The sequence below is a fragment of the Lissotriton helveticus genome, chromosome 11, assembly GCF_964261635.1.
Source record: "Lissotriton helveticus chromosome 11, aLisHel1.1, whole genome shotgun sequence".
In the NCBI taxonomy this organism is placed as follows: domain Eukaryota; kingdom Metazoa; phylum Chordata; class Amphibia; order Caudata; family Salamandridae; genus Lissotriton; species Lissotriton helveticus.
The window spans coordinates 1,099,289,927-1,099,313,026 of record NC_136072.1 but is presented as its reverse complement, the minus strand read 5'-3'; the positions used below and the strand labels follow the sequence as shown (position 1 = coordinate 1,099,313,026).

Here is a 23,100-nt window from a genome sequence, read left to right as displayed (position 1 = left end):
TTTATCAGGGCTTTAAGTGGGCGGGGGCCTGTCGGTGCTCAGCACAAACAGTTCTTAAAAGCAGGTGTTGAGACGGGTCCCTGTCGGGCTCTGCTTTTTTGCACTCACCCTCAGGGTAAAAAAAAAAATCTTAACTCTAGAAAAGTACCACTCACTGCCTTTGATGTAACTTCAAAGATACTCGATATAGTTCTTTCAGTCTCACCATTTCAAAACTGTCACATTTTCAATGTTCTGTACAACGAAGCAGTAGTTGTTGCTAATTTATCTTAGGTAACTAACAGCCATTGACAAAGCCAATAGTACTGGCGTGTTGTAGGTGTAGTGTTACTTGTTGTATTATATAAATGGACGCTATGACAGAAACAGCAAAATGCCAGTCAGGTAGGGCACTATGCCAAGCACAGATTTTTAGCTTAGGCTTTTGTAAGCCACACCTTTTTTTTACATCGACTACACCCCTTGGAGACACCCCCCAGTTTTTCCATTCCAGTTAAAGTCCTGACTTTTATCTTTTTGGTAAGGAGGGAACATCACATCCCACTGCTGCAGTTCCTTAAAATTGCCACAAACATTTAATACACTGGTAAGAAGACCTCCCCTCACATACCACCCAGGATGTGAAAAAGTACAGAACCCCGATTGGCAAAGGCAGTGCATTTTTTCACGACCTGATTCGCGAATGGGGATAACTTTTATTTTGGAGCCAGCCACTATTATCCCAGTTTCTTGCATTGTGGCGCTTTCTTAATCTGTGCTCGTGGTATTTGATAATTTATTTATTTTAATTTTATTTTATTTATTTAATGCGATTTTCTAGAGCACGAACATTACCCGAAGGTGTCAGACCGCTTTACAAAAGAACCAGTTGCGATACATAAGGATTTAGGATTATATGAGTTACATAAAAGATACAAACAGGAAAAAAATGCAAATGTACAAGTTGTAAAGTCACACAGGCAAGAGATACAAATAGAAAACATTGCAAATGTACAAAGTCACACAAATGGATAAACTCTAAGAATCACATAGGAATGGTAGTGAGTACAAAGGTCTACTACATATACTAGTGGTTAGAGTTATCTCGATATAAGCGATTATTAGTGGCTTAAGGTTACTTGATGATGGAGAGATAACAGATAAATGAGGACTCAAAAATGACAGTCATGTCAATGTCACGTTGGCTGCTTGTGTGGCGCTGGGGGCCGGGCCACGCTGCAGACATGTGCACAATGGCGCAGCACGCATTCTAACAAGACAGGTGCTCCAACAGAGAGAGACATTTCTCACGCACCATCAGACACGTGCTCTCTGCCTCACAAAAGAACACACGCACGCACACATGGGCACGCACATTTCATCCACGCGCACCTCCAGTGGGCGCAGGATCACACGCACCCAGACACACGCAGCAGGCGGGCGGCTCACGCAGGGTGGGGGAGGGGAGGTCCAGCGGGGACTAGACTCAGACAGACACTCCTCCCTCCTCCAGGCTGAGGCGCGGCCTCTGATTGGACGTGACCAGGAAGCAGGGACATAAACACAAACAGAGAGCAGAGCATCTTCCATCACCGCCCGCCCGCCCGTCCCCAGCCTCTGCCCTCATCCCGGCCGGGCCCCTGCCTCCTCTGCCCCGGAGAGGGAGAGAGGAGGAGAGGGAGCTGCCCCCCTGCCTGCCGCCCGGGGAGAGGGAGACCCGCCGCCGCCCGGACAACCCACCCTGTCCCGGAGAGAGACACACAGGAGGAGAGGGTGCCTGGGGGGAGGACGATTCACCGCAGCCACGGGTGAGGGAGCGGGGTCGAGGTGAAGAGGAACGGACCTCGGCGAGCAGAGGGACACCCCAACCCGTGCAGGAGAGAGGGAGCTGTACCCCCTGCCCGTGGAGAGGGAAACGCCCCATCTCCAGAGAGACAGAGCGCTGCACCCACTGGATAGGGATTGCCAACCCAGTTTTGTGAGGGACTTTGTCAAATGAGCCGTGTGAGGGAGAGCCCCAGCTCAGGAGTGAGACCCAGTGAGCAGAGAGACCGAGTAGTAGAGGGAGTATCATCTCCCCGACAGGCGGGAGAGGGGAGAGCAGGGCATCGCCAGCCTTTTCCCGGCCTCCTCTGCTTTGAAAAGAAGAAACAGAGGTGAGGAGGGAGCGGTGTCCACAGCCAGGCGAGAAGGAGACCTAACTCCGCTCAGAGGAGACAGAGAGGGAGAGGCCCCCGGCGGGAAGGAGAGAAGAGCCCTGCCCCGGCACCCCCTCCTCTGCCCCAGAGAGGGAGAGGCACCCGGCGGGAAGGAGAGAAGAGCCCTGCCACCTCCCTCCTCTGCCTCAGAGAGGGAGAAGCAAAGAGAAGTGGGGTCTCCAAGCTCTTCGTCTTCTGCCCCGAGGAGCACTTTTCTGCCCTGGTCCTGCCCTGGGCACCGGGACCCTGGTCTGGTTGAGGCACAGGGGGTAGAGAGACACCCTGAACACGGTTCCCCCTGGTAGGAAGGAGGGCACTAGTTAGCTCTTTCTACATTTATGAGTTGCTTAACTCGACTTTGACCCTTCCCTAAATAGCATGCAAAGTGGAGAGCATCGCTTGTCCCTGGTCCCAGTCCCCAGGCACTGGTCTTAACCACGTCCCGGAGAGCATTCTAGGGCTCCTTGATTGATCTTACCCTGGGAAGGAGAAGCTCAGCCAGGGTGCTGGTGTCCAGGGAGGAAAGCATCACCCATGTTTGGGCTTAGTGCTTAGAGGGGAGAGAATCACTCGTCCCTGGTCCTGACTCGACCCTGCTCCGGTCTCAGCCTCTGCGTGGAGCTCAGATCCTGGACTCGGTGATCACCATCTCGCCTGTCCTAGGAAGAAAAGTACCTTCCCGCCCTAGCTTCTGGATTTTCAGATGGTTTTCTTTTTCCTGAACTATTGCTGAGTATCTACAGGCAGGTTAGTATAAGGACAGGTGTCTGGGTTGCAATTCAGTTTTATAGGCCTTCCTCCCCTGGAGTTTGAGATGTTGGCCACAGCTAGCCTCACACTTCAGGAGATGACTGACAAGTGTTCAATTTCCTGGACCAATTATCCAACTCGATCTTGAAAAGTAGGTCAGGTTTCCTGAGCACCTCAACGCGATTATGGGTTTGGTGAGTTTCCTCAAAATTTTAGATACCCAGGACTTAGTCATGTTCCTAGGCATAGGTACCTAGGTTTGATGGCTGGTCAGTTCGTGGACACCCATCAGATTTTGAGGAGTAAGTTTCCTAGATGCATCTTGGGCTTTGAGGACAGGTCAGTCACCAACACCCCTTAGACTCTGAGGACCTGATCAGTTTTCTGGACAACAAGTTCTGAAGTACTAGGTTAGTTTTTTGGATACTCCTTCTACCCGAGAAGGCACACAGCTTACCAATGGGTGGGAAGTTGAGCCGGCAAAGCAGCCTGGCGGCAGGCAAGGGGCAGCAGCCCCCCACTACTGAAGGGGAGTCACGGGGACCCTTCACCCTCACCTCGTTGATCATCAGTCCAGATCGGCTGCCCGACGTGCTGAGAAGAAGCAGTCCAGCGCCCTACGTCCGGCGCGTGACCTGGCTGCGGGAGATCCAGATCTTGCTGCAGGAACAGAAGCCGGAGAAAGCCTACCACGTCCTGAGAATGCTACGAAAGGTAAACATGGGGTGTAGGGGCTTAGATGAGAATGGGGCATAGAAGACCACCACCACACAAGGGCAAACCATAAATGCCAGTTTATACCACTGCACACAATCGTACCTGCAGGGAGAAGGCAACGTAACAAACTATAGCACACCAGGGAAAAAAGATAACCAAAAAGAGCACACATTGTAGCAAGACATTCGATAGTGGAAAAAAACATATATCGAGGGCCACTCGAATTATGTAACATTGCAGCTGCTGTGTTTTCGCAGGTTCATGGATTTGCCACATAATTCATCATCTGCTGCATACTCTTAAGATGTTTCCAACCCAAAAAATGTTTCCAGCTCCAACAGATCAAAAGTTACTAAAAACGCTGCAAAACGTGTTGCTACTCAGGGGAAGCCATTTGCAAAGGTTGGCTGGTCACCTTTCTGTTGCTTGTTGCTGTATTTGGTTGATACACCGGTACTAATGATGTTAAACATTTACCCAGACTGTCTTAATCTGAATGAAATGAGGAAATAAGGAAGTAATACTATCACAAAATGTGGCACATTAAACTACATAATTTGCCTTTCCTTGGCACATAATTTAGTCAAACCTGCCACATAATTTGGTCCTCCGCTGCCTGCATAATTCCAGTTACCCTGATACCAAGGAAACCACTGCATCAGTGCAAACCACTAAAAACCATTGCAAGCACATATATTATTGGAGAAATCATAACAGCATGAACAAGGATGATTTCACGTGCGCCAACCACACAACCATAGCACTTTAGTTTAAGGTCCTAACTCTCGCTCATAAAGCAGAGTGCTGGACTCTGCCAGATACGTTCAGATTGAAAGGATATTCCAAAAGCAGAGCTCTTCACTCAAGCAGCAAAACTCTTCTAAAAGTTCTAAATATGTGCCCGTTCCTCAGCTGGTGATTGCTCTGTGTTGTTTCTTGCTAGGTAGCTATGAAACGTGCTACCAAAAGCCCCATGGTCCATTTGTCAACTTCTCCTCTTTAGGACTTTTGTTCAGCCCCATCCATTTTAATGAATGACTTCTGGTTAGTACTAAATATAGCACTGGGAGCCCTGGATTTCTTAGTGCTCTACAACTATGAAGATTATAATGGCGATGATGTATGAAGATAGAAGAAAGACTGCCATTCTTTAACTCATAGGGTTGGCTGATGAGCGGATCCCTCCTTATGGGTATTCATGCAAGCGTGAGTCAGCCATACTTTAGCTCATTGGGATTGGCTGATGAGCGGATCCCTCTTTATAGGTATTCATGCAAGCATGAGTCAGCCATGCTTTAGCTCATAGGTATTGGCTAATGAGCGGATCCCTGCTATGGGTATTCTTGCAAGCATGAGTCAGCCATGCTTTAGCTCATAGGGTTGGCTAATGAGCGGATCCCTGCTATGGGTATTCTTGCAAGCGCGAGTCAGTCATGCTTTAGATCATTGAGTTGGTTGATGACTGGATCCCTCCTTATGGGCATTCTGTCAAGCTTGAGTCAGCCATGCTTTAGCTCATTGGGATTGGCTGATGAATGGATCCCTCCTTTTGGGTATTCGTGCAAGTGTGAGACTGTAAGCAGCTGGGCTCCATACCTGGTGTCAGCCGCGTCAGAAGAAGGTGTTTAAACATTGCCAGCATTGCATGCCGGCTCCTGGTCCCAAGTAAACAATCGCTCCTTAGATGGACATTGAGCCGCAGTATACAATGTAGATTAAGGAGAGCCAGATACATGCCCTGGTTAGGTTTGCCACGTGATCTATATATGCATTTACCGGATAGAAATGAAAATTTCTGATTTAGTCAGGGGCTATTCTGAAAATCTAGCATGGATCCGGCCCTCCTGGACCGACGCTGGACAGGCCTGAGCTAGAGGCTGTTCCCACCAGCAATATTTACATGAAGCTGGCAGATACAACACTTTAACAGAGATCAGGATTGACAAACACGGTGTACAGAATGTCAAACAAACAGCGAGCCTCTCATGGTGCAAGTTCGCAAGTAGATTAAGAGTGAACCAGGGCACACACTACAGCACAGCTATCCACTCTGTAACCATCACAGCTCTAGCGCCTGGTGGAACCGGTGGCGCTTACACACAATCCCTTGCTTAGGACCCAGCACAGGGCTAATCCGAGAAAAGTAAATGTACACAGGGTGAATGCTCCTCAGAAACCACAGAACAGCTGTGCAAACACCCACAGACCACTGTACCGCTGCAGCAGGGAAAATTTGAACACGTGCCTGGCAACTGGCACAAGTTTATCACTCCAAAACACGCCACACTAAACTGTGGAACACCTGGGTAAATCATCCGAGACTAGTGAAAGCAATGGCACTCTTTAACCCATGCCTGACAAGTTAAAAGCTCAACTGACCAAATATCCGGTGACCCGGTGAAGAGCCAATACAAATCATACCAGAGCGCACAGCAGACCAGCTCTTGCCATCACAAACAAGTACAGAGCAAAATAATTCTGTAACATTACTACACAGCATTGCAGACTATTATCTGGAAATCCAAATCACAGCACATTACTGTAAAACATTACACACAGCACAAGTATGAATAGTGCAGCAGTGCAAAAAAACACATAGCTGCACAAAACATGCAGCATAATTTCCAGCTATTATGTTTGTGCACCAGAAGAAACCATTACATGCCTGTGCAAATCATTGCATTCCTTTATAAACCATTACACTCAGCATACCACCATACAGCAGTGCAAACCACAGCACACCAGTGCAATTCCTAATAAGCAGATTATTAGACGTCATGCTTTTATTTCATAATTGTGTTGGCTGGGGTTTAAAAGTTCGATCTAAATATTTTATAGCATGACATACTCGATGCATGTTAAATCGCGGCGTGTTATAACTGATTCATATAGGGACAGTTAAAGCATGCATTGACTTGTCACGAGATAGGAGCATATTGTGTAACTTGCGAATATGCATGTTATTAGGAGTTGTGTATTAATGTGTATTATTGGTCAGTCGGTCTGCACCATGCCAGGTTCCTGGGAGGTGTAGAATTCAGAGTGATTGGTTATAGCGGGAGAGGAGCAGCTACTTTAAGGCTGTTGACTTCAGTGGTGGCGGCTCCTCCTCAGGGGCGTCTGGGGTTTGCCCACATTACTCCTAAAGAAATCTTCTCCTGACCCCACCCCTCTTTAGTGCTCACCTTGCTAAAGGCTGCCTGCAGCATTGAAGCAATCTTCCCAGTCTCGTGGTGAATCATCTTGCCCTGTATCACAAAGATGAGCAGAGCCCATCCTCCAGGTCCCCGCCTCCTTCTCTCATTGCCTGACCTTTTTGATGATCAGCCAAGGTTGAATGGAGGCAAGACCCTGAAAAGACAAATCTATGCATGTGTCCCTGCCTCACCTGTGCCTTCTTTCTCCCATTGTAAAAAGTATAGAGGGTCACCGCAAAGGTTGTAGTGTAGTTCCTATTATCCCAATAGGCTCTGCGCATTGGAATAATACCTCCAATAGTATAGACCTAGACCAGACGTTAACTAGGTCTTCTACTGTCGATATTAGACTTAAAGTTTTGGGTTTGCCAGCTAGCTCAGAGTTCACTAGAAACTTTCTCGAATAGACAAGGAGGAGTTGAACCTCCCTGGATAGACAAGAAGGGATTTAGTTTCTGACAACCATAGAACATGACAACTTTGCTCTCCCCTAATCAAGAGTGTATCTCTAGAGTCGTGTGAAAACAAAAGACAACTTATTTTACTCAGTCAGTACGTGCATTCTTAGTTTCACCAGATTGTAGAGAAAAGGAAGAGACGGGCGTGTTCAATAAAAGATGTTATTTATTGATCAGTCTCTTTTCTCGTACAAGAGAAATGAATCGATATTATTGCAATACTTATGGTTAAGTAAAGTGCATACAATAAAAGCAGAAGTATAAAATAATACTGTAAAAACATTGATATGGTTTCTAAGCCATACGTTATTTAAAATGGATAAAATAGATACATACATATTGTTAGACGGGGACCCTGAGGGTCGGCCGGGTACTGAGGGAGAGATCCCCGAGGGGGACCGTCTCCGGTGATCGTACAGACAAGTTACCTCCCTCCCCACAAACAGGCACCACACCAAGTCGAGTTCAATGCTTTATATAAGGTTCTTAAGGCAAGGATATCAGCGATACAGGATATCTCGGACCCGGGGGTCCTCTCACTTCTAGTCTCTGTAGGGAAAGGGGGTAGCGGGACAGTCTTGGTACCGGATCGGTACAGGTAGTGGTAAGGGCGAGCTCACAATCCTCGAGCTGGAGGGTCTGTGGATCGGGCCGCGGCAGCGCCAGCAGGCCAAGATGGTAGTCTCACAAGGCAGAGGGCCGCGGCAGCGCCAGCAGGCCAAGTCGATGGTTTCACGAGGCAGAGGGCCGCGGCAGCGCCAGCAGGCCAAGATGGTAGTCTCACAAGGCAGAGGGCCGCGGCAGCGCCAGCAGGCCAAGTCGATGGTTTCACGAGGCAGAGGGCCGCGGCAGCGCCAGCAGGCCAAGATGGTTTCACTAGGCAGAGGGCCGCGGCAGCGCCAGCAGGCCAAGACGATGGTTTCACGAGGCAGAGGGCCGCGGCAGCGCCAGCAGGCCAAGACGATGGTTTCACGAGGCAGAGGGCCGCGGCAGCGCCAGCAGGCCAGTCACGGATGAGTTCTTCTCGGGTCTCTCGACTCCAGGATACAACTCCTTCCTGGTCTGGCACTGCCCCAGTTATAAGTCTGGTCCCCTTTGATGTCCGGACCCTCGCGCCTGGGGGCCGGGAGGTCCGGGATGAGGGAGTCCAGACACCCAGCAGGGGGGTGGAGCCAGCGCCCAGGGCGGCCGGGGGTGATCGACACCTGGCGGAGGGGAGCCGTTGACGATTCCTTCTCCCATTGATTTGCCAAGTGGTCACTCTGCCTCCTGGGGGGAGGTTGGTGCCCCGATGTCGGGGCCGGCCGGGCCCAGGGTTAGGGTCGAGTTGAGGCCACGCGGCCTCGTGCTGCAGTGCCCCAAGATGGCGGCCGGTTCGATGTCGTGGTGTGGATGGTGACCCGGGCCAGCTGGGTCCGGGGCTGGTGTCTTGTAGTGGAGGGATTGCAGGGTACTTCGGGTGGTCGTTTAGGGACTCTGGCTGGGGATGCAGGGAGAGCCAGGGTCCAGGTCCTACTGCGGGGAGGGGGGGCAGCCCGACCATGCGGCCTGTCCAACACATATAAACATTTGACTAATCGTACTCAACTGGTGCTTCTAACCACGCCTACCCCAGTGTACCTGACCTAAGCCTAATACGTGGGCGGGGATAGAAAGTAGCAGTCTAAGTTAAGTTTGTTTTGCCAAGTGACTGATTCAAGAATTCTCTGCAAGGGGTTATTCAGTTCCGTACCTTGAATCTAGGATGATTGAGGGATGGTATCTCTCATCTTTGGTCTCGATATTCCAGGCTGCCTGCAAGGGCTGCTCGGAAGCGCCGGAGCTGGATTTCTCGGCAGGAGAAAGGCAGCGTCTCGTTCTCAGCGCGTCAGGAAGGCGGGGCAGCTAGTGGGCTTCGCTCTCTGCTGGGCTTCGGCAAGTCTCGCTGCTCCGGTCTCGTCACCACCGCGTGTGTTTGCTTAAGGCAATATCGGTAATATTTATACCTGTAAGGTGCCGAGATTGACGTAAGGATGGACATAGATACGTCAATAAGGATGTCATACGAGCTGGTCGTTAGCGCATTCTTTTACTGAAGTTCTCGGTGAAATCAAAACAATGGCCGCAGGGTTTTTCCCAGGTTTTCATAGGTTTGATTTGTTTTGAGAACTCCGTATGCCTTATCAGGGGCTGGAGGAATATTGCTTGCCTAATTAGATGGCAAGCGTTATGACCTAATCAGATAACGCGCTCCTGTGCCGTGGTCTGGCGAAATCAGATAACGGTTTCTGCATCATGGGATGGCTGCTAGTTAACTCGTTAACCAGAAAAGGGTCAGGAATAGGGGGATCGATACAGAACCTATAGGAATACATCACACCCACTCCACGCTAACTATGGCCATATTTACGAATCTAGGCATAGTAAAACATACTGTAGAGTATCGTGTATACCTTACCACCCCAAAATACACAAAATGCATTTTGAAATTATGTAACATACGGGGAAAAAAATAGTCATATGTACTATATGCACTCAAGCAGTAGAATAATGCTAAAATAATCACGCATATGTATACATTATTAGTAATTGGAATATTAGAATTACACATGAAATGGCTCTTAATACAGAAGAAAAGTTCGAGACCACTTCATCACAGTTCAAAAATATTTATAAACATACCAGCGGGCAGCTAATGTCTATGAAGTTTCTAAAAATAGAAATTAGTTCTCTAAGAATAGTTCTTACTTTAAGCAGAAGAAAAGTGTCCCGTAAAATTTAACAAAAAATATTTTGGGGCTGCTAAAAAAAATCGCTGTCCGTGAACTGGAGGAAAAGTCGATCTTGCTACTTTATTATTAAAGTTGAAGGCCAAATTCAAGGTGTCGGGAACGCCGTGTGCTAGCTTGTTCAAGAGTCATTATTTCTGCTCTGGTGAGAACATCATATCGTTGAGACTGCTGAAAAAGCTGTCAACAGCTTCCTGTGAGAGTTCCACTAACTCGGAAAAGGATGTAACCATGCATTCATGTGCATGATTGTCTCCATTGACGTTTTGATTAGTATTGCTGACAGAAGGTTGTACCTGATCGATGCTGCTTTCATCTTGATCTTCACTACCCCTTAATCGTAGTGGTGAAGTTTCCACGAATGCCGTCATCAGGATTGGCAGCCGTTGAGGGCAGCACAATGCATGAGCCTTTACCGGACCCAACAATGTTTCTGCATCCATTGGCGCATCCGATTGTAGCGTCAGACAGGTGTCCAACACGCATTCTTCTCCGCACAGCATGCACCTTAATACAGGTAAAACACATCTTTGCCATATCGGCCGAAATGAAAGAAACCAAGTCATGTTCAGGTCTCTAAGCCGGGTTAGTCCCAGGATTTTTGATATCCGGTCCCGGTATCCAATGGCTCGGATTGTTTCTTCCCTTGTCGCAGGTGTTTTGTCTGTGACATGGTTTGCCATAACGAAATATAAGGACTAAGAATAGGATTCCTGCAATTAGTCCCAAAATGAGGGGAACTCCTCCAAAAATCGAATGGACGAAGTCTGGAAAAATACCCAGTATGGCTTTGAATGGTGTTAATGCCATCGAAAATACTGTCTTAAATACATTTGAGACTCCACTGGTATCAGAAATATTTAAGATTTCATTCAGGATTTCTGCGAAATGTATGGGGGAATTAGTTGATAACAATGAGTGAATCTCTGCAGTCGTCCTTGCGACTAGGAGATCATACGTTTCTTTTGATGACGTGAGCCTGGTCGGCGTCTGAAGAAGCACTGTTTTCATTCTGCTTAAAGTATCAACTCGAATAGAAGTAATTTTCAAGTTAGGCCATGCCCTTGCCTCCCTGTCTGGAAAGGAGCTGGGGAACAATAAGCGTCCACAGCACATGACCTTCGCAGTCGTACTAACGAGATAAGGAACCCCGGGCAGTAGACTACAACATCTGCAATCCACAATTAGAATGTAACTCCCGTTATAGAGTCTTTTAAAGAATGGTTCTATCTCTGTTGCAGGTGTGCCTAGCTGGTGACATGAAAGGTTATTTGAGTTCCCTTCACAGGCTCCATGCAAACTAATTCCATTACACAGAAGTGTACCGCTTAGTGACATCGCACAATTATTGCCACTAAGAAACACTTTCTGTCCTTTATTACTGACACATGCATGTGAATAGGGCAAGTTCCATGTTGTCTTAATGTACCCTTTTCCCAATTTTTCGTACATGCCAGCCTGTATATATTTTTGGCAGTATTGAAACCTGAAAGTAGATATCGGAATATTAATTATCCCATGTATTATCCATTCAATGACAGGTCGTTCTGACATTGTCAATGGTAATCTCTCGAGTTTCTCAATGCTCAGGATTGTATAATCAGCACCCTTTTGTGCCATACTGATCTGTTTATCAGTAAGGTTAAAGATATGGAATAGTGACGTTGTGTTGATTAAATGCCAAGGCACATAGCCTGAACGCAGATTTTGTAACGTCCAGCCAAGCTGTACAATAGAACGCAATTGAGACTGACCGTGTTGTAACAACAGTAAGTCTTGCGATATTATGTCGATTGCTGATGACACAATGCTGTCCAATGAAAAGATTCTGGAGGACAGAGTCATTAACCCATTGTCCACTACAGAAAGCGATTTTTCCAAATTAATACGGTCAATTTCCCGTATACTTTCTGCTGTCTCAATTTGAGTTATCTTCCAGGCCTCGTTGTAAGCTGCATATATAGAGGCTGCTATGAAGCGTTTTTGACGCTGTTTGCGTGGTCCCATAATGAAATCACGCAAGTCAGCACCATCAGTAAGTAAAGTTAGGTGTTGCTTAATTTCTGTCAGTGTGGAAGTTTTTAGCCATTGAAGGCAGAGTTTGCCCACACTGTAGGTGGTGATTATCCCTGGGTGTTGTCTTTGGGAATATCTAGGTTCTGGCCTGGTCAATTTGAACCCCTGTGTTTTGTTCAAGAATCTGTCTTGACAGTTATTAGTATCTGTGGGCCAGATCAACCATTGTTTCCAATCAGGATTTGTTCTGTTTTGGTTTAATACATAGTTTACGTCTATTTCTTCATCTGCAGAGTTATTGCTGGTTTTGGAATAGACGGTTTATTTAAGTCTTTGATTTTGGCTAATCCAAGACAGGTAGTTTGTTGAATAGTTTCATTCAAGAATATAATTTGTTCTAGGATCATGCAGGCTCTAAACAATGATTCTATACCTTGTACTTGCCATTCTTTTGTACCCCAAACACTTTTTACTTCAACATTTTTGTCCCAATAATCAAAACCAAATGTATTCATTTGTTCAAAAAATGAGTCCGAATATATCAAATTTGTGTTTGTAAGCATGGTTTTTGTTCCTGTCTTATTTGACAATTTGAAATAAAATGTTTCAGCATTACTTGTGTTGAACCCTGAAAAGTATGAATATTTGTCATAAAAGGTTCTTGAGCTTCCTTTTGGAGGGGTTGCACAATGTTCCCATTGATTACAATTTAAAACATTTCTAGGTTGTGCTGATTTATGTAAAAAATGGTTACCATAGTGGTTGTAGCAGTACATACTATCATAATTAGACGAACCCTGCAAATAATCATGTTTGGTAAATTTAGCAGATATCACTAGATCAGACATCATGTTATTAATACTTCCAAAGTCCCAATCATCAGCAAATGAGTTTGGTTTTACAAAGTCACTCAACGAGATCTTGATTTGGTGTGGATATTTGAGGATCTCTACCGGACCATAAATTTCATAGTCAGTATTGTCCCATGCTGCCCCACCCGGTATAGGATTGGCTGTGAAATTGACTGACGAAAGTTCTCTTTTCTTGACGTGTGAAGACGTGTGTGGCTTGAGGATCAAGTTGATTTTCTGGCTTGCTGTGTCCATTTTAGCATATTTTCCCTCAATGAAGCGTCCCAAACATAGTATCATGATGAGCCAAAGTATCAGGATAAATACACCAAAGGACACCCAAAATTCAATCCACGGAGAAATCAGATAGGTTTCTTTCAGCTGTTTCAAAAGTTCCTTAGCTTTATCTTTAAAAGTTTTTGTTGATGGCTGTGTCTTTGATTCACTTAGATCTTCAGAAGAATCTTCAAAGTTGATGAAGTAGCCGGATGCCGTTCTGTCTATTGTTCCAATTGCTTCAGGATTACTGTTTCTTGCAGCTTCAGCATATTCATTTGTTACTTCATTGTAGGTTGGTGTGTCTCGACTAAATGTTTTTATTTGGGTTTTCAGAGGTGTGAGTTCCATTGCATTGTTGCATAGTCCTTGTTGTTGTTCTGTAGGCGTTTCGAATGTGATTAGCCTTTTAGTTAGCACCTCTGTACTTGTAGCAAACCTTGGTGTTCTACTACTTATCGGGAGTCCACTTGGCCTACTGTTTGTTATCGGCCACATGATTGTGGTTTTACCAGGTCGATGGATACAACTCGGTTCTCCTTTTTACCAGCAAGCGGCGGTAGTACAACTGATCTCGTCCCGTTGATGGACAAGACAGGAACTGCTTTTCTGTAAGAAGGCCCAAATTCCTTCTTTACCGCGATCTTTTCTCTGACTAGATCCCCGACTTTTGGAATCCAGACAGGTCTTGCTGGGACAGGTGGTGGTTCTTCAGTGGTTGTTGGCTGCTGTTTCAACTTTATGTTGCTCAGGTCTTTTCTTGTTTCGTTTAAGTCCTGTAAAATAGCCAAACGATCTTTGATATCAAAGCTTTTTTCTTTTACCACTGAAGTCTGACTGTCAAGATCTAAGACTAGCATCCTAGTTCCAAACAGTAATTCGTACGGACTGAATCCCCTCAGAGAATTTCTTGGCAAGTTGTTTAGACTACGTTGGACACTTATTAGATGTTTGACCCACCCAGCTCCCGAACCTAATACCTTTGCTGTTATAGATTGCTTTATGTCACGGTTTTTTCTTTCAACAATTCCGTTTCCCTCGGGATGAAATGGACAAGAATACCGCAATGTAACGCCCATGCTGACCATGGCCTCCTTATAAGCTCTAGAGCTAAAAGCAGGACCCTGGTCCGAATGCAGCATGCCAATTGCGTATGTGCCGATAAAGACTCGCAAATCTTTTATAGCAGTTCTGGCGTCAGCCGTTCGCTGGGGCCACATCCATATGAATCTCGTGCATGAATCCACTGCGACCAAGATATATTTATAGTTACCATCCCTTTGTAAGGGACCACAGTGGTCCAGGTAAACACAGGCTAATGGTTTATCCGAGATTAGAAGGGGCGTCTGTGCTGGTCGTCTCACTGTTGATACTTTCATTTTTTGACATATTTCACATTCTAGAACATAGTTCCTGGTTTGTCTTCTCATTTGTGGCCACCAGTATCTCTGTTTTAATAACGATAATGTGGCTGAGACGCTAGCATGTACAGAAGCAAGTCCTTCGTGTGCCGCTATGATGAGTCCTAACCTATGTTCCATGTTTGGAATTACTCTATCCCCCACTCCAGGGATTCGAGCAAATGGAACGTTATTTGCATCAGTTATGTATGAGTACTTTACTGGAAAGCCTTTCGGGAGTGTTTCTATCGCATCTTTTACTGTAGCGCTGACAGCTTGTAATATATCGCTGTCTATTTTTGTTTTTGACCGAGTGATGGCAGCTACGGAAGCCGTTTGCACAGCTGCCTTCGCGGCCTCATCAGCCAATGAATTCCCTGCAACGTGAACGCCATCACGTTGATGACTCAGTGTATGCATCACGTGAGTCTTTGGTAGTTCCTTTTGTAAAAGAACTACTTGTTCACAAAGCATTTTATGCTTGATTGTGCCTCCTTTTGCATCCTTAAAACCATTCTGAAGCCAGATCTGTAAGTATTCATTGTAAGACTGAACGCAATAATACGAATCACACACTATGAGTGTGGGGAATTCTCGATCGGTATTTTCAAGCGCCATCTTGAATGCTAGTAGTTCTGCTCGCTGAGCTGTACAATCTCCTAGAGATTGTGTTTTAGTGACCGCTGGTTTGAATTTCCCATCGTGCCAGCGACCTTTTACAATCGCACACGCAGTACTGTAAGCTTGTTTACCTCCTACTGCGGGTTGTGCTGATCCGTCTGTATATATTATACAGCCGTAATGTTCTAGAGGCAGAATTTCGGTCGGCGTCGGACATTCGAATTCGTATTGGAGAAACTCTTGTGTTTTTAAGTTAGGATCAAATTCGTATGCCACGTCTGTTGCAGCAAGAGAATTAGCCCATTGTATCCATCTCGGATGGAGCGCTTTAGCATTCGGTATGCTTGCTTTTGTTACAGCCTCTAGGGCTGGTATCGGTGTAACGATTATTATTCGTTTACCTTGTGAAAGGGCTCGTTCTTTTGCTATAGCTGTCTGTGTTGCAGTAAGAATTTTTTCCGTTGGGCTAAATTTCATTTCAGCTTTAGTGTACAAGTGCGATTTGAATGCAATTGGTACCTTTTCTCCCTCATTAGAGGTCAGGTATGTGAATCCGCATCTTCCTGGGATGACTCGAATCACAAGGTTGCGTGTGTTATCACGTGTTTCTAATTTTGTTTTAATTAACATATCTGTTTGTAAGGATCTCAGAATTTCTGTGTGTTTTTGAGTCCAATTTGATTTTTTAAAATCTGGTTTTATTAGATCATAAAGGGGTTTGACCCTTTCTGCGTAATTTGCAATGTATGTTCTTCCGAAATTTAGGAAGCCTAGAATTGACTGTAGGTTTTTTAGTGTTCTAGGTGCTTGGAGTACGGCACATTTCTCTAGGAAATTGTCAGCCAGGCTTTTGCCTTCACTTGATAATTCATATCCTAAGAACAGGACTGTTAGATGGGCAATTCTAGTTTTTTTAAAGTTGAATTTGTAACCCTCTGCAGCGAACCCAAGTATTATGGTGTTCACTCTCTTCAAGTGAGTATCCAAGTCATCATCTGTTAGGTATATGTCATCGACATAAGATAATGCTTCGTCATCATATGTTTGTAGTAACTCTGTTACCCTCGCTGAGAATACTCCTGGGCTGTTCTTGTACCCCTGGGGTAACCGACAGAATTCTTTTTGAGCGCCATTTATTGAGAACGCTGATAAGTATCTGCTCTCTGGTGCTATATTTTGAAAAAGAATCCATTAGAGATGTCTAATGTTGTTTTATATTTTTTGCGCACTATGTTATTCATTAGTGCAGCACTATGCGAGTTTTGTACTGCAAAAGTTTTGCAACACGAGTTAAGGTGTCTGTAATCCAAAACTAGACGATATGAATTGTCTGGTTTGGAGACAGGAAACAAAGGGTTGTTCATTTGTGAGGTGCAAGTTTCAATCACCCCCTGGTATTCTAGTTGATCTAGAATTTCTTTTACCTGTTTTTTAGCTTCTTGCTTGATTGGATACTGCCTTTGTGCAGTAGGTTGTGATTTTAACTGGATTTTGTGAGGAGGAGAGTCCTCATCCCATCCTACATGATTTTTATATAAAGCAGGAGCTTGAGCTACTGCCCACTTTCTTGCAAGTGTATATTTTTTATGAATTGGAATATGATTTGAGAAGGCAGGCATAATTATTTCTTCGCCATGTGGGCACTCCCTGACGAACTCTGGTGGCCAATCTTTTTCAGCTAGAAGGATGTCATAGCCCTTGGAGAGATTATCCCAAAAAAGGCCCCTTATTTTCCTAGTCTTATCCCCTTCTATACGTAAAGTTATTTCATATATTTTGTGAGGTTTGCTAACTCTGGTGTCTGCAGTTTCCACCTGAATGTATTCATTCGTGTCCACTGTCTCCAGATGATTCATAAGGACTTTGCGTGCTATGCTCACTTCTGCTGCGCTGTCTAGCATTGTCTGAGCCCACTCTCTGTCTTTCAGCTGTGTCCTCAGTATTCTCGGCATTGTTGAATACTTTAATACTGGCTACCTTCTTTTTTGGAAACTGTAATTTTTTATTTGGATGAGCAGGTTCCTTGTCTTTGGACTTGACGTGCCCTTCCCTGGGTTCCGATCGTCCTCTTCTTTCCGATTTCTGCGAGGAAGTCTGAAAAGATTGAGAGGGACGTGTATCAAAGTCTTGATATCTATCCGGTTTCTTTATGTTATCCCTATTTCTAAGGTTGTATTTTTTCACAGAGGGCTCCCTTTGGGGAGACTTGGGTCCTTGGTCCGGAGATCTTTCTCTCCGCCGAGGAGACCTTCCTCTGGACTGGAATCTCTTTTCTTTTGGATTGGATTGTTTGTTTCCATCCCAGTTCTTCTTTTGACTGTTTAGATTATTTTTAATAAATACTTTTTCAGGACTTTCAATTAGTTGGGGCTTCACTGGTATTCCACCCAAACTATCTCTACCTAGTTCTTCATAGGATTTTTCTATAATTCTGTCAATTTCAGCTGGTTGGTCTGCTATATCTGTCTCTTTTAACCTCTGGCGGATCGCCACATTCGCTGCTTCTCCTTTTATGTTGGCTAGTAATATTGCCGAGACCTGCTTGAAGTCTTTTAGTAATTTCATACCAAGAGTTAAAGCGGGTTCTGGACCGTATTCGTCTTGAATTTGTTTTTAGCACATCTGGTATTACTGACATGGATGGAACTCCATGTGTTTTTGTGTAAATGGAAGCAAAGACTGTACCCCAAGTGTCACAGTCCTCCACTTGTGGTGCGATTCCCATTGGAAGACAGATAGTCAGAATCCTGTGTTTATCCACAGGGGTGGTGTCTGGAAACACCGCCTCTATTTGGGTGATTTTTTGTGCTAACCAGAATGGTATTTGTTCCCGTTTAGCTGGTACTTTACCTAGGCAGGACTGTATGTTCTGTGGTGTAATTTTATTTGTGTTCCCCTGATGAGGGGTCAGCTGTGGGATTTTAACTACAGGTTGGATGGTTGAAGTCCGCATTACATATTGGACTAGTTGTCTATATATTTTAATTAATTGTTTTAGTTGTACTAAAACATCTGCTGCAGACATTCTTTCGATGTCTGGATGTGGTGTGTATCCGGCTAGGACCGGCCACGTTGCTCCTGGTCTACCTAGTGGACCGAGCCTGGTGATGTGATTATTATGTTTTAGGGCGCCATTAAACAAGAGCAGATGCTCTTGGAATTTGAGTGGTACTTCCACTTCCTCGAAAGGAGTGTAGGTATCCGGAGGTTCCTCTGTTTTATAACAGTGGAACTCCTTTGTTACAGCATTTGCTGCTGGAAAGTTTATCCATGAATAGAATACCTCTGTCTGCCGATATTCGTGTGCCTCAATTACGAATATGACTGTACCACCTCTTGGTGTCAGTCCATTTTCTATAAGTTTTAACGTTATAGATCTTCTTATGTTGACCGGGATGAGTATTATATCCGGGTCTGCTTCTTGCATAGTATTATCAGCTGCTATTACTTCAGCTGCTACTCTAGCTCTCTCTCTTTCATCATCACTGTCTGGCATTTTACTGTCAGGATGGTTATTCTGTTTGTTTGCAGGTCAGGTTTCTTATGGAAACAAAGATGAGATGCACAATATTTTGGAACAGTGTATCCTTCAACGTTGATTGAACCAAAAACCATACATAGGAGTTCCCTCCTGCGAGGTTTGGCGGATTTTACCTCTCACCCACTCCAGACGTCTTTGGAGTATTATGGGAAAAAGGGGTCTGAGTGAAAAAGCACGACTGAGTTACTCTAAAGTCTTGCGTTAGTTTTATCGCCTATCCAAACACGTTGGGCGCCATGTAGTGTAGTTCCTATTATCCCAATAGGCTCTGCGCATTGGAATAATACCTCCAATAGTATAGACCTAGACCAGACGTTAACTAGGTCTTCTACTGTCGATATTAGACTTAAAGTTTTGGGTTTGCCAGCTAGCTCAGAGTTCACTAGAAACTTTCTCGAATAGACAAGGAGGAGTTGAACCTCCCTGGATAGACAAGAAGGGATTTAGTTTCTGACAACCATAGAACATGACAACTTTGCTCTCCCCTAATCAAGAGTGTATCTCTAGAGTTGTGTGAAAACAAAAGACAACTTATTTTACTCAGTCAGTACGTGCATTCTTAGTTTCACCAGATTGTAGAGAAAAGGAAGAGACGGGCGTGTTCAATAAAAGATGTTATTTATTGATCAGTCTCTTTTCTCGTACAAGAGAAATGAATCGATATTATTGCAATACTTATGGTTAAGTAAAGTGCATACAATAAAAGCAGAAGTATAAAATAATACTGTAAAAACATTGATATGGTTTCTAAGCCATACGTTATTTAAAATGGATAAAATAGATACATACATATAAACATTTGACTAATCGTACTCAACTGGTGCTTCTAACCACGCCTACCCCAGTGTACCTGACCTAAGCCGAATACGTGGGCGGGGATAGAAAGTAGCAGTCTAAGTTAAGTTTGTTTTGCCAAGTGACTGATTCAAGAATTCTCTGCAAGGGGTTATTCAGTTCCGTACCTTGAATCTAGGATGATTGAGGGATGGTATCTCTCATCTTTGGTCTCGATATTCCAGGCTGCCTGCAAGGGCTGCTCGGAAGCGCCGGAGCTGGATTTCTCGGCAGGAGAAAGGCAGCGTCTCGTTCTCAGCGCGTCAGGAAGGCGGGGCAGCTAGTGGGCTTCGCTCTCTGCTGGGCTTCGGCAAGTCTCGCTGCTCCGGTCTCGTCACCACCGCGTGTGTTTGCTTAAGGCAATATCGGTAATATTTATACCTGTAAGGTGCCGAGATTGACGTAAGGATGGACATAGATACGTCAATAAGGATGTCATACGAGCTGGTCGTTAGCGCATTCTTTTACTGAAGTTCTCGGTGAAATCAAAACAATGGCCGGAGGGTTTTTCCCAGGTTGTCATAGGTTTGATTTGTTTTGAGAACTCCGTATGCCTTATCAGGGGCTGGAGGAATATTGCTTGCCTAATTAGATGGCAAGCGTTATGACCTAATCAGATAACGCGCTCCTGTGCCGTGGTCTGGCGAAATCAGATAACGGTTTCTGCATCATGGGATGGCTGCTAGTTAACTCGTTAACCAGAATAGGGTCAGGAATAGGGGGATCGATACAGAACCTATAGGAATACATCACAAGGTAATCGTGTTAATCCAACTTTTTCCAAGGTACAAATGGTTAGGGTGCTGCAGATGTTCACCTCCTGTTCATAGAGGTGCAAAATGATAACACAGAAGAAAAACCCTTCCCCAGGAAAGGTTAAAATCTAGAGCACTCCTTTGGCGATACGAGTCGCTAATTCAAAAAAATAGGTAGATGAAGCAAGTTTGCTGTTCAGAACAGACCTGGCATTTGGCATAAAATTGTCATTGCACACCAATCAAACCTACAGCTGTGATTGTTGCCCTATCACTATAATCAACTCAGACCTACTGTACTGTGTGTAAGCTTTCCCATAAGGCATATAGTCATGAAATTGCAAACGTGAACAAAATGACTGTTGGCAAAGCAAAAGACCCTTTCCTAGTAGTGCTTGACAAGAATTCTCATAGTGCAAATCTTTCATACCCAGGGTTTGTAAGAGGGGGTAAACAACACTAAAACCTTTGCCTACTAAGGTAATCTGCGAGATTCATTGTAACAAAAAAGTCTTTAATTCCGAGAAATAATAATCCACCATTAAATTCTTATTGACTTTAGCATGTACTTTTCACAATCAATATGCCAAGCCTATTGCCTTTATCATAGCTTTCAAATTTAACTCTCAGGCCTATAGTTTGTATCATTGCCTTGTCACCATTACCAACTCAAGTCTACTGTACAGAGTATGAGCTTTCCACAAGGCAACCATTTGGTACACAATCCTAAAAGTACAAGTGTAATTATAATGACATCTGGCAAAGCAAAATACTATCTCCCGTAAGAGAGCCTAACTAGGAGTGTTGTAGGGCATATCTTCTACCCCCATGCTTTGTTTCTGTGTGTGACAAACAGGAAAACCATTGCATGCTACAGTAATCTGTGAAACTCCACGTAACATAATACCTGCCTATAGGCTTTAGCACAATGTAATTACAATCAATCCTTAATAGCATATTGCCTTTAACACATGATTTAATAAGTAGGTTAGGCCTACGGCTTTGTCATGGCGTTTCAAAATAAACAGAGCAAACCTATGAAATGTGGCATGACCTTCCTATTCAATCGATGAAGCCTTTTCCATTGACTTTACACCTTACCAATGACGACCTATTCATGTGTACATAAAATGGCATCCATAATGCATTCAGTTACAACATTATAAATGAGAAGAAAAACACATCTTACAAAACAATATACAACCACGTTTAACAGGGCCTAACAAGAATCATCAAAGTGAAAACAACCAGGGTTTGTCAGAGTCGGTGGCCTATGCCAAAACTCTTTCATACTATGGGAATCTGTGAGATTACATGTAACAACATATTTGTATATAGTTTGTAACAAAATATTGATCTGTAGGCTTTAATACATACACAGTAATACAAATCTACACTTAAATGTCTAGTGACTTTAAAAATGTTTTACAGTAAATATGTCAGGCCTACTGCCTCTATCATAGCATTTCATAACAAGCATTTACAATGCAATAGGTTTCGCTGCATTAAAGTTTGAGTTATTGGCATTGTGTATGACAATGCGTTGCATAAATTTTTTAGCAAACTTTGAATTGGTGAGCAGTGAGAGTGTGTGCAAGAGTATGCTGTTGCTCACAGCTGTTATTATTCACACAGCTCTGATGATGCACCTGAGCACGGGGCTGACGCAGTTATTATTCACACAGCTCTGATGATGCACCTCAGCACTGGGCTGACGCAGTTATTATTCACACAGCTCTGATGATGCACCTCAGCACGGGGCCGCCGGCAGTTATTATTCACACAGCTCTGATGATGCACCTCAGGCACGGGGCTCACAGCTCTTATGATGCACCTCAGGCACGGGGCTGACGCAGTTATTATTCACACAGCTCTGATGATGCACCTCAGCACGGGGCTCACAGCTGTTATTATTCACACAGCTCTGATGATGCACCTTAGGCACGGGGCTGACAGTTATTATTCACACAGCTCTGATGATGCACCTCAGGCACGGGGCTCACAGCTGTTATTATTCACACAGCTCTGATGATGCACCTCACGCACGGGGCTGACGCAGTTATTATTCACACAGCTCTGATGATGCACCTCAGGCACGGGCTCACAGCTGTTATTATTCACACAGCTCTGACTATGCACCTCATGCACGGGGCTGACGCAGTTATTATTCACACAGCTCTGATGATGCACCTCAAGCACGGGCTCACAGCTGTTAGGCCGACGAGTGCATGCGAGGTGGGCGAGTAGTACCGCACTATAGGAGGCACGGTTAGAGGGTAAAGAGGCTGCAAAATACAGTGGCGTGGAATGAAAGTGGGAGGGCTCGGTAGGTGCGAAGAGAGGCTGTGGCTTGAGGGAGATGCGTTGTTGAAGTATGCGCACTGTGCAGAAGGAGGCTGGCATAATGTGTGAGAGATGGGCTGTCAGTGCCAGTTCTATTCGGGGGGTGGTGAATGGCTTGCGATGCATTTGCGGAGGGTGGAGCTCGTAGTGTGGGTGGAATAGCAGAGGAGGCGGGCTATGCTGTGGCTTGGGGGCAGGCATTTTTAGGAATATGTGAAGCGCTGTGGTTAGAGGAGGGGCGGTTTGGTTTGTTGATGTGTGAGCGCTATGGAGATGGGTGTCTTGTGTAAGGAGGTGAACAACGCAGATAGCTTGTAGCTTCCGTGTGAGAATGTCTGTCACGCCATGGAAAGGGAGAGAGGGCGGGAAAAGACAAGGAGTGATGCAGTACTAGTA

At 45.0% G+C, this 23,100-nt stretch overlaps 2 protein-coding genes across 2 annotated transcripts in view; one reads left to right on the top strand and one right to left on the bottom strand.

Annotated features, from left to right (window-relative positions):
• The window catches only part of GGT1 (gamma-glutamyltransferase 1), a 784,209-nt gene that overhangs the window by 638,912 nt on the left and 122,197 nt on the right, over positions 1–23,100 (bottom strand). The window lies entirely within an intron of this gene.
• Positions 2,101–23,100, top strand: part of LRRC75B (leucine rich repeat containing 75B) — a 204,650-nt gene continuing 183,650 nt past the window's right edge. The window contains exon 1 of the mRNA XM_078667772.1: positions 2,101–3,641. Within this exon, the coding sequence (XP_078523898.1) occupies positions 3,387–3,641 (255 nt within the window). The 5' untranslated portion in view covers positions 2,101–3,386. The remainder of the gene's footprint in view (positions 3,642–23,100) is intronic.